Source organism: Copadichromis virginalis, linkage group LG19 (genome assembly GCF_057382275.1).
Source record: "Copadichromis virginalis isolate Kocher_CV1m ecotype Utaka linkage group LG19, C_Virginalis_male_GT1.1, whole genome shotgun sequence".
Lineage (NCBI taxonomy): Eukaryota > Metazoa > Chordata > Actinopteri > Cichliformes > Cichlidae > Copadichromis > Copadichromis virginalis.
In genome coordinates, this window is record NC_140636.1 from 4,384,018 (window position 1) to 4,395,828 (window position 11,811).

Consider the following 11,811-nt stretch of genomic DNA (forward strand, 5'->3'; position numbering starts at 1 on the left):
CACATTACACCTGGGAGTTTGATGCTGGCTTCTACCGGTATCACAGGCCGGTAGAAGCCTGGTGTAATGTGGATAAGTTACACCAGGCACAGTGCTTCCCTTGAGGCAATCTTCACGCCACCAGGGCCTCTCCTTCTCGTTGATGCCAACCACATTAAACCTGGGCGTGTGGTGCTGGATATCATGCACATTTCACCAGGGCCAGTGGTGTTGGCAAAGGCCATTCACACTACACCAGGGTGTGTGATGCTGACCAATACATCCATATTTCACCAAGGACAGTGTTATTAGATGAGACCATCAACATTACACCAGGGCTTTTTCTACTGGCTGAGGCCAACTACATTTCACCAGTGCCTGTCTTGGTGTCTGATCCCATCCACAATATACAAAGGCCTGTGCTACTGCCTGATGCCATCCACATTACACCAGGGCCAGTTCTCCCTGTGAGGCCATCTTCACCACACCAGGGTCTTTGTTGCTGGCTGAGGCCATCCTCATTTCACCAGGGCCTGCGTTGCTTGGTCATGCCATCCACATTACACCAGGGACTGTGCTACTGGGTGAGGCCAACTACATTTCACCAGGGCCAGTGTTGTTGGATGAGGCCATCCACATTACACCAGTGCCTGTGCTACTCGTTGATTCCATTCACATTACACCAGGTCCAGTGGTGCTGGCATATACCATCCATATTTCACCAGGGACAGTGTTGTTAGATGATGCCATCCACATTTCACAAGGGCCTGCATTGCTGGCTCATGCCATCCACATAACAACAGGGCCTGTGCTACTGGCTGAGGCCAACTACATTTCACCAGGGCCTGTGCTAGTCGTTGATGCCATCCACATTATACCAGCGCAAGTGGTGCTGTCCAAAACCATCCACATTTCACCAGGGCCAGTGTTGTTGGATGAGGCCATCCACATTACACCACTGCCAGTGCTTCCATTGAGGCCATCATCAACACACCAGGGCCTATGGTGCTGGATGAGGCAATCCACATTACACCAGGGTCTGTGCTACGTGTTGATACCATCCACATTTCACCAGGGCCATCCAACAGTGGTGCTGGATGAGGCCATCCACATTACACCAGGGCCTGTTCTACTTGTTTATACCATCCACATTTCACCAGGGCCATTCAACAGTTGTGTTGGCCGAGGACATCCACATTACACAAGGGCCTGTGATGCCGGCTTATACCATCCACATTTCACCAGGGACAGTGAGGCCATCTTCACAACACCAGGGCCTTTGTTTCTGGCTGAGGCCATCCTCATTTCACCAGGGCCTGCGTTGCTTGGTCATGCCATCCACATTACACCTGGGCCTGTGGTGCTGACCGATATCATGCACATTTCACCAGGGCCAGTGGTGTTGGCTAAGGTCATTCACATTACACCAGGGCCTTTGCTACTGGCTTAGGACATTTACATTACACTAGGGTGTGGTAATGGGTGAGGCCAACTACATATCACCAGGTTCTGTATTGGTGCCTGATCCCATCGACAATATACAAAGGCCTGTGCTACTGCCTGATGCCATCCACATTAAACCAGGGCCAGTGCTCCCGTTGAGGCCATCTTCACAACACCAGGGCCTTTGTTGCTGGCTGAGGCCATCCTCATTTCACCAGGGCCTGCGTTTTTTGGTCATGCCATCCACATTACACCAGGGACTGTGCTACTGGGTGAGGCCAACTACATTTCACCAGGGCCTGTGCTAGTCGTTGATGCCATCCACATTATACCAGCGCAAGTGGTGCTGTCCAAAACCATCCACATTTCACCACGGCCAGTGTTGTTGGATGAGGCCATCCACATTACACCTAGGCCTGTGGTGCTGACCGATATCATGCACATTTTCCAGGGCCAGTCGTGTTGGCTAAGGCCATTCACATTACACCAGAGACAGTGCTTCCTGTGAGGCCATCTTAACCAAACCAGGGACTGTGCTTTTGGCTGAGGCCATCCGCATTACATCAGGGCCTGTGATGCCGACTTCTACCATCCACATTACACCAGGGACAGTGCTTCCTTTGAGGCCATCTTCACCCCACCAGGGCCTCTGCTGCTCGTTGATGCCATCCACATTACGCCTGGGCCTGTGGTGCTGACTGATATCATGCACATTTCACCAGGGCCAGTGGTGTTGGCTAAGGTCATTCACATTACACCAGGGCCTTTGCTACTGGCTTAGGACATTTACATTACACCAGGTTGTGGTCATGGCTGAGGCCAACTACATATCACCAGGGCCTGTATTGGTGCCTTATGGAATCAGAACGATGCCACCTTGAAACGAAACCGAAAAATGGATTGAAACCGAAAAAAAATATTGTAACTGAAATAAACGTACTGAAAAATCTTGTATTGAAACCGAAAAAAAATGGATAGTGAAAAACAATTAATTAAAACTGTAATTTTTTTGTTTTCGCTTACAATTTTTTTTTTTTTTCGGTTTCAATCCATTTTTCGGTTTCAAACCAGTTTTCGGTTTCAATCCATTTTTCGGTTTCAAACCATTTTTCAGTTTCAATCTGCTGGCACTGTTTTGGCATCCGGAGGCGCGCTTGAGGGGGCGGGGACTCCGACCCGCATGAATTTGCAGACATTATAGAGTCCATTGCTCGTGCTGACCAAGCTGCCATTTTTCTCTTTTTGCCTCTTTCAATAATGGCTGCATCAAGTTCAAGTGGACCCTCTAAACCACAGGTAAGTAATCATTTTCCGTCGTCTTTCTTTGCTATTTCACTCGACTGGACATAGGTGTAGTTTTTATTAGCTAAATCTGGTGAAGTTGTGGTAAAATGCCAACATTAGCCTATTCGTTGTAGCAAGCTAGCTGGCAGCTAAAATTTGCTAAATTCAGTGATGCCCCTGTCTCTTTTGTGAATAAACAAACACTTTAACTTTGAAATGGATTCTGCAGTACAGGGATTTGAGGTTCAAACTGCAAAGGTATCTACAAGGGTGCCAGAGCCTTACTCCTGATGGCCAGTGGTGATGATAACATATTAAGCAATGGCAGATTCCAGGCACATAACGGTAAGACAAGTGTAGGGTTGCAAGTAATGTCTTTATGGCAGTGTTGCAGGTCACCTGTTTTTTTTTATACATCTTTGCTTGCCGTACTCTTTAAAACAAAATAGTTGCCTGTCTGTCAGTGTAAAAAGGGTGCTGTACCAAGCCATTTGTAACTAAATTAATTTTAAATATGAATATTCTGCTCCAATCTGGACAAAAAGTTTTCACATATTTTGCATTTTTAAGTATTTTTAAATCACAAATGTATTTTAAACTAAAATTCATTAAAAGTCCTATGAAATGGATGTAGTTGTTGATGTAAATGATTTAATTTCTTTATCTTCCTGTTGTGTTCATGTACGTATGCATAGATTGATATGTCATTAGTGCACAATTAGCAAATGTATCAATTTCTGTTCCAGGTACCATTAATAAGGAGGCAGTTCTATGAAAGATTGCTAACAAAGCTTCATGGAGCTGTACAACGCAGACCTGTAGATATGGACTATTTGCATTATGTCATCAGTCATGAATTGAGACTTATACGGTCATTTGGTAATATTTTAGCAGTACCACAAGATATTCTTAATGCCTTATCCAATCTTTTGAGACTGATAAATTTTCAAGACGGAGAGAGACACCCACATTCTTCTCTTGTTGATGTTGTATACACAGCGGGAGGACAACGTAAACTTAGTATATCAGAAGAATGTTTGCAAAGCCTCATCAACATGAAATTTTCCATTCCAAGTATAGCTCGGCTTCTGGGTGTCAGCAAAAGGACATTATTTCGTCGGATGCAAGAGTATGGACTTTCAGTGCATGCATCATATAGCAGTGTCACAGATGATGAGCTGGACAGCCTTGTTAGATCAGTTAAAAGGAGACTGCCACACATCGGCTATCGAATGATGATGGGGGAACTGCAGGCCATGGGATACCGTGTCAAATGGGAGCAAGTGTCTGCATCGATGCATAGGGTAGATGCTGCAGGAATCCTAGAAAGGATGGCATCTGTCGGCTGTGTTGCAAGAAGAGTGTACTCTGTAAAAGGTCCCCTCTCATTGGTCCATGTAGATACAAACCACAAACTCATCAGGTTTGTGTACAGTACGTGTTTGTATGTTCAGTACTCTGGATACACTGTAACTATTTTCATTTATGATTTGAGCATAAGGCATTTTACGTTAACGGTTAGAGGATTCAGGTAAATTTCTATTTCTACAAAGTAAAAAAAAAATTCCTGTTTAGTAAGCAAAGAAAAAAACAAGTTGATAAATTCTGACTTGTGGACAAATGTTATACTTGGACGTGTGTGTGTGTTTCACATTTTTCTTTTTTAGATATGGCATAGTTATATTTGCTGGGATTGATGGCTATTCGCGAAAGGTAAACAATATTCCATTGCAATCACAATTTCTTTTCTCAAAATTAATTAACTACCCTATAGAGAGAAAGTGGCGTATTCTTCTTCCACTCCTTTGACAAGAAATTTACGTTCATTAGTGTTGAGTTGTCTTTATTTTACTTTAAGAAAGTATATAACTGTCAGGTGTTCTTAGTTGGTTAGATATTGTGTTTGTTTCTTCAAAACAAAATCAGTTATTCATAAATTATTTTCCAGATAATGTACCTTGGTGCTGGAAATAATAACAAGGCATCAACTGCATTAGGCTTCTTTGTGAGCTCTGTTGAACAGTTTGGCTTTCCTTTAAGGTAATGTACAACCTTGATACATGCTATATTATTATTCAACCTTCTGAACACTTGTTTGTATTCTATTTCGTCATGCAGAGTTAGAGGAGACCAGGGTGTCGAAAATGTTGGCATTGCTCATTGCATTTTTACTGTTCGTGGTTGTGGCAGAGCAAGCTACATTTCAAGAAAAAGTGTTCACAATCAAAGGTAAGTTATATACAGGACTTAGCATATATATATATATATATATATATATATATATATATATATATATATATATATATATATCATCTCTTTCTTGTAAACCCAAATCAATCATCACATTCACCAGCGTCTTATTCAATATTTATTCATTTATTTTTAAATACATGGGTCTTTTATCATTAGTAAATCAAAAACAGGTACAAGCCTGGATTTGTAAACTACTGTTCTTTTGATATTTTTTATGTTGTAGAGTTGAGCGCTTGTGGCGTGATGTCTGGATGGCTGTAACCAGTGTTTATTATGAGCTACTTCACAACCTTGAGGAAGACAGCCTGCTCGACCCCTCCAACAGCCTCCACCTGTTCTGTGCTCAGTACATCTTTGTGGAACGTCTGCAGAAGGACCTTGACACTTTCAAGAACGGGTGGGATAATCATGCACTGCGAACAGAACAAAATCTTACGCCTAATCAACTTTGGACTATTGGACTTCTTCAAAATCCTGTCGCTCCACCAGAAAACACTGAGGTATGACTATAAAATGTGCTATTACAGATGTTTTATAACGCTTATGTTTTTGTACCTTGAAATTCATGACATGCATATATTTAACATGTGCACCTGTCTTTGTTTTTAAAGACTTTAACATACTTTTTTAATTGCTGCATACTATAGTTATACTGTTCATAACAAAAGCAAGTGGATTTTCAGGACATTCAAGAACATTTCTCTTTGGACCTTGACTGTTCGAGACCAGAGAGTGGTGGTGTAGTTCTTCCACCAATACAGTGTCCTTTGGGGCCTGAGGAGATGGCAGGACTGAGGGCAGCCATTCATCCTCTTAGTCCCTCCTTTGACAACGGAAGAGACCTTTATGAGAGAGTGCTGAACTACATCATAGTTCATTCAGTAACACAACAGAACCCACTCAGTTAGCCTTTCTCATAGGATTTGACCACATTATTTGTATTGTAATGACAAAATAGCAAATCAATCAATCTTAAGATGTATTTTCAGATTATATCTTTTTTAATTGCATCAAATACTGTTTTCACCTTTTATAACTTCATGTTTAAAGTAGCCACAGTCAGTTAAGCATCTCATGTCTGATGTTTTTGTAACTGGATTGATTAAATTTGTTTAACATGTCATGCCAATAAATACTCTAAACAATTAAATGATATCATTTTAATGACTGAAAAAAACAATTCATCAAGTGTAAGAATATTTATTTTCAGCAAAACAGTTGCGATATCAATAAATTTACAATTTCACAGTGGAAAACTTTTCTGTAACAAAATAAAACTACATGCTTTATATACAGAAAATATATTTAAACAAAATTCACTTAAACTTCTTCAGACTTACAGAATTTAATTTGCGAACAAGTTGAATCTTAGACTCAAGTTTTTATGAATGCAGTCTTCTGAATGGGCTCCTCCGTTTTGTGAACATAGTTTTTAACATTATAAGAACAAAAAGTAAGTGAAACAACATGGAAAAATAATCTAACTGTAAATCTTTTTTCCTTTCTTACGCTGTTCCAAGAACTGAAATAGGTCTAAAGGGTTACACAAATAGTAGAAATACAGTGCAATACTGCATAACTTGTGATGGCATGCTATTTGAGTGTCAACTACACACGGCTGAAATCTCTCCCCATTGTGACAGCTGTTGTCATAAATTCTGTGAACTCGGTGTATGAGTTCATGTGTGCCACAGGAAAGATGATTGTGTTTGTGCAGGCACTTACAAGTGGGTAACATATGTAGTGTCCAGGCATCGTATCTTTGCATTGATGCTCAAATCTTACATGTATTTTAAAACTTGCCCTTTCTGAAGGAAGGCATGGTTTGTGTCTTTGTCCAGTTAACCACTGCATAATCGCTGGGACAGACATTCTCGGTGGTTGGTGTTTGGAAATCCAGTATTCTTCCTGGTCCTGTTCCTGGTCCTGTAGGACTTGTATCCCATACTCACAGCTCTTTTTGTCTTTATCCTGATCTGAAGAAGCAGATTTGACTTACTTTAAATCTTTAACTGTCATGCCACAAAATTTATTAATATGCAAAACCAATTTTGTCATTTAGACATGTGGTAGATTGTATAAAACATCAAAACATATAAACAAATCTTTACAGAGATTTCAGTTCCGTGATGACAATTTTGCAGAGTACAGTACGTTTGAAAGAAATGTTACAACACTATATTTGTAACAGCTGTTGTGTTAATGTTGGTTTGATGATAATATCAGTAACTGGCCGACGGCACAAACCTGAGGTTTCAAGGTTCTCCAGGAAGTCTTGGAAGAAGTTGATGATGGCATTTTCTTTGGCATGCCTTGGACTTCCCCTCTCACTCAGCTCAGGCTCAAGGATGCTCATTATGTAATCAGCATCCGGCTAAAGAGATTTTGGGGGGTGTCACGTGTTGTGATTTCAAATAAACAATAACAAATATATATATTCTTCAATAGTCATTAATCTGAGCAACCTAAATAAAGGCTGAAACAAAAAAGTCCTCACAGGGCTATTACTGCATCACATGTATTTTTAGAATCTGTTCTAAAAACAAAACACCTGAAATAAATAAAGACATATTTACCGCTGTATCATCATTCTCATCGCTGGGAACAAACAGGTTTGAACAGAGACTTTCGTGCCTTCCAATCACCTCCAGAAGGTTGTAGATCTTCATGCCATTTCTGATTTGCTGTAGCATTGGAGTCAGACGCACCGTAGCATACACAACAATTGATCTATTTAGAAAAGCAAACACAGTCATTAGTGAAACTGATGGGGTATGGTGGTCTAAACCAGGGTTTTAACTTACAAAATATTACTTTCAAATGTGTCTGGTTGGTATATTGTCTATTAAAATATACTACCTTATTATACTGTCCCGTTTGTCCAACTTCACAAGTCCTGTGTAACCACAGCTCACAATGTCTTCAGTGAGGTCTGTCAGGTTGTCTGCCACTTCCACCTGAAAACATACAAAAACAAAACAATAAATGATTTCAAGTTTTTGAAATTATGCAACTATACACACAGTATTGTGAAGGTTACTTTTAAAATGTATTCCACTACAGATTACAGGCCCCAAACTGTATTTTTTAACGTATTCCGTTACGTTACTAAATGAGAGTAACGTATTCTGAATACTTTGGATTACTTAATATATTATCATGCTATTTACAACTACATAAATGTGATTTATTACTCTTATTGAAGGTCCGCGGCTCCGAACCATAGTAAAGGGACCTCTGGCTAATATGTCAGGTTCGTGTCGGGCTCGAAGCCAAATACTAGCTTTACTTTGTTGTCTGGGTCAAATTTGCTAGTGAGAGACAGAGAGAGGCGTTGAAAGGCTGCTGCAAAGGAACTTATTGTTTCGGAGGAAAACACGAACACGGTGTACAGTCGAGTCTTAATAGCTTACTTACAACTGGGCTCGTCAGGCTCTCTTCTTGGCTGAAGTGGTTATTATTATATTTACATGCTTCCAGCTCCCGTTTCTGCTTGATGACAACTCGTACTTGTCCACTCTTCTTTTTTCTCCCTCCTCGCTCACAGACACATAACGAGTATGGCAGTCCATTCTCCCTGCAGCACGGACTAGACTGTCCATGAGGCTACATTCTTTAGGGCTATGACTGTAACGCTGCCTATTAGCTTAGCACAACAACAACAACCAAAAGGCTCTCTCTCATCCAGGAAACACACAGTCGCAGAGAGAGCACGCGTCACCCTGTAACCATGGCAACCGTAACGCTGCCGCTGTGTAATTCATATATTTCAACAAAGTAACTGTATTCTAAATACCACCTTTTTAAACGGTAACTGTAACGGAATACAGTTACTCATATTTTGTATTTTAAATACGTAACGCCGGTACATGTCTTACGTTACTCCCCAACACTGTATACACACACAAACAATCAGCACTTTTCCACTAGTCTGTACAAACACAGCTCACCTTTTCGATTAGAGACCTATATTCTGTGTCATCCACATCATCTTTGGTCAGCTGAAGAATATCGAAGTTTCCTGTTGCAAGAAAATGATAACACCAGCTTCTCAGGAAGCATGGTGGTGGACCTCCCTGTGCAAGGCTCACTGAAAACACTTCTCCTGCAGTTCTGCAAGATACAAAGAAATATTTAACATGCTTCATATGCTACATAATCCTCGGAAATGTATAAAAACAGACAAACCTGTAGAAACTACTTTCTAAATCACTGATAGAGTAGACAGGACTCTTTCCCTTCTTGCCACTGCCTTCAAACAGTCGAGTCTCAATACCATGCATCATTTCTACATAGAGATACAGAAAGACAAAATAATTTAAAGGGTTAACCTTATACTTTATCTTAATTTGATTTGGCCATATTCAATATCTGAACTGTAAGTACAATGTACATAGCTATACCAGTCAAAAATTCTTTGCTTAATGCACCAGTATCAATTCCTGCTTCTCCGATAAAAGTCACGTGGAGTTTGTTCACAGGGGAAGCCTTCTTCTGTCGTTGCCACTGAATGAAGCCTCTTTGAACAAGATCATTGCGAGTGATGCAAATCCTAAAGTTTTTGCTGGTATCCACCTGACTTGAAAGCCACTGTAGCACATCTGCTTCACTGAGAAAAAAAAATATATATATTTTTTTGTTTCTTAAAATGAAAGCAAATGTATTATAAACAAAACCAGATAATCTGAAAGGGCAAATAATATAAATCATACCTGACTAAATCAGTTAAAGGATCTGTTCTGTTGCTTGGCACACTGCACTCAGAGTCAGTACTGACATAAACGTCTGTCATGTGAGTGGAACTGTCCTCAGGTCTAAAAATTATGAACAATAGCAAAAATATATGTGATGTAACTTATGATGTCTTTTAACTGATTTTACTGCCATTTAAATTGGGTCCTGAGCTTAATAGGTACGGTGATTACATTGTGTGTTTCAAATATACTGTAAGCATTAAAATGTGGACCAAGTAAGTATTTACTGTAACTACATACTGAGCTCAAAACTGTAATGGCTTAAAAATTTTAAAAAGGAATCCGATGTAAACATAGGAAAATGTGTTTAATATGTATAAATTTGAACGAACCTTTCACCACACAGGCTTGCATGCTGGGCAATCTCATTCACTGGAAAGCAGCAAACACAGATTGGGCATTCTTTCATGTCCTAGAGAAAAAAAAATACTGTTAAAACATAAAAGAAACAATGATTTGTAAATATGTGGATTGAACATTATCACCTGCTTCATGTCAAGAGGCTCTCTACAAAAACTTGGTGAATTCATGACAGACAGAAGCTGGACATCAGTCTATGAAGTACAATTGTAATTACTACAATGTATTGTACATTAACAAAAACAGAATAGTCACACACACAAAAAAAAGCCTTCTATAATTACGTGCACAAATATCCCAAATATTTATAGACTGTTAATAAGGCAATATTCCACAATATAACATAAATTCACCTCATCTTCCTCTTCTGTTGACTGAGACTTCACACAATTGTTGACATGGAGTGCTAGGATATGCAGAGGCATACTTTCCTTGCACACCTGACAAGAAGCCTTTGGCATGGTTTGAAATTCAGCTGCATCTGATGGAAGAGGAGTAAGATCAAGGTCCTGCTGTAGCGGAACAACATACAAGAGGGTCTTTCCTGCACTGGAAACGTTGCGGATCAGTCTTCCTGTGTAGCCATTTACATCAGGAGGAATTGCTAAAAGTTTCCTCCTACCTTGACCACCTAAATACACAGATTAATAGAAAAAACATTGTACCATTTTCAACTTTCACTAGCATCTAAAAAAAATAATTTCAAAGAGGAAAATTATGCACCTGATGACTTGTGCAACAACCATCCTTGCACTCCATCCATTTTGGGATATTCTTCAGTTATCAGTTTATTAATCTAAAACAGTACATAAGGGGACACAATTGGTAAAACTACATAATTCAGAAATATTTTTATCAGTGCTAATATATGACCCAAACCAACTATCATTTGCATGTCTATCATTATGATTTGATATAGAACATGTTTATTTTTTTATGTAAATGCATTTCTCTTATATAAGTTTAACTACATTACCATTGTATGGCTCATATCATCAGTCAAGATGAGGGATCTCTTTCCCAGCCCTGCTTGGCTCAGCTGCAGCTCCTCACTAGCAGAAGGAGTGTTGGTGCAGCCTTTATTCACTAGATATATATATACACTGAATGGCTTGCTGGATTTAGGCCTCGGCGTGCTACTTTGGAGTGGGGAAAAGCGATTTTTCCCCCTTTTTTTGGTAAAAAATCCTGGAAATGACCTATATGTGAGAAGCAGAAATAATTTTCAAAATGCAGGGATTTTTTTTTTTTTACTAATCCAAATGATTAAAAGTATAATGGTTCAATACAATTTCTAACCTTGCCATCTCCGCCTGCACTGTATCTTTTGGGGTCTCGGCTTGTCCAACTGAGTGCTCGTGAGAGTGCTCAGCATTTGGTATACATGTGGTATTAGGTTGCTGAAGACTTTGAGCTAACCTGTTGATTATATCTTGTGCCGCCGTTATAACACGGGCCTCTAACTCCTGAAAGTGACAGGGGCATCACTGAATTTAGCAAATTTTAGCTGCCAGCTAGCTTGCTACAACGAATAGGCTAATGTTGGCATTTTACCACAACTTCACCAGATTTAGCTAATAAAAACTACACCTATGTCCAGTCGAGTGAAATAGCAAAGAAAGACGACGGAAAATGATTACTTACCTGTGGTTTAGAGGGTCCACTTGAACTTGATGCAGCCATTATTGAAAGAGGCAAAAAGAGAAAAATGGCAGCTTGGTCAGCACGAGCAACGGAC

At 39.8% G+C, this 11,811-nt stretch overlaps 2 protein-coding genes across 2 annotated transcripts; one reads left to right on the forward strand and one right to left on the reverse strand.

Moving 5' to 3' along the window:
• The first annotated feature begins 2,951 nt into the window (after positions 1–2,951).
• On the forward strand, positions 2,952–5,912 carry LOC146685389 (uncharacterized). The gene is made up of 7 exons (XM_085441452.1): positions 2,952–3,051; positions 3,453–4,129; positions 4,374–4,419; positions 4,655–4,746; positions 4,825–4,935; positions 5,183–5,459; positions 5,643–5,912. The coding sequence occupies exons 1-7, from the start codon at positions 3,028–3,030 to the stop codon at positions 5,865–5,867; spliced, it is 1,452 nt and encodes a 483-aa protein (XP_085297578.1). The 5' UTR covers positions 2,952–3,027; the 3' UTR covers positions 5,868–5,912.
• A 231-nt stretch (positions 5,913–6,143) lies between these two features.
• LOC146685390 (uncharacterized) lies at positions 6,144–11,389 on the reverse strand. Its single transcript, XM_085442399.1, has 12 exons — positions 11,373–11,389; positions 11,050–11,272; positions 10,797–10,869; positions 10,427–10,704; positions 10,046–10,125; positions 9,363–9,568; positions 9,148–9,247; positions 8,910–9,072; positions 7,819–7,916; positions 7,536–7,689; positions 7,207–7,333; positions 6,144–6,935 (listed from the first exon to the last, which is right to left on the reverse strand). Exons 1-12 carry the CDS (start codon positions 11,378–11,380, stop codon positions 6,568–6,570), a joined length of 1,878 nt encoding a protein of 625 aa, XP_085298525.1. The 5' UTR covers positions 11,381–11,389; the 3' UTR covers positions 6,144–6,567.
• Positions 11,390–11,811: the final 422 nt, after the last annotated feature.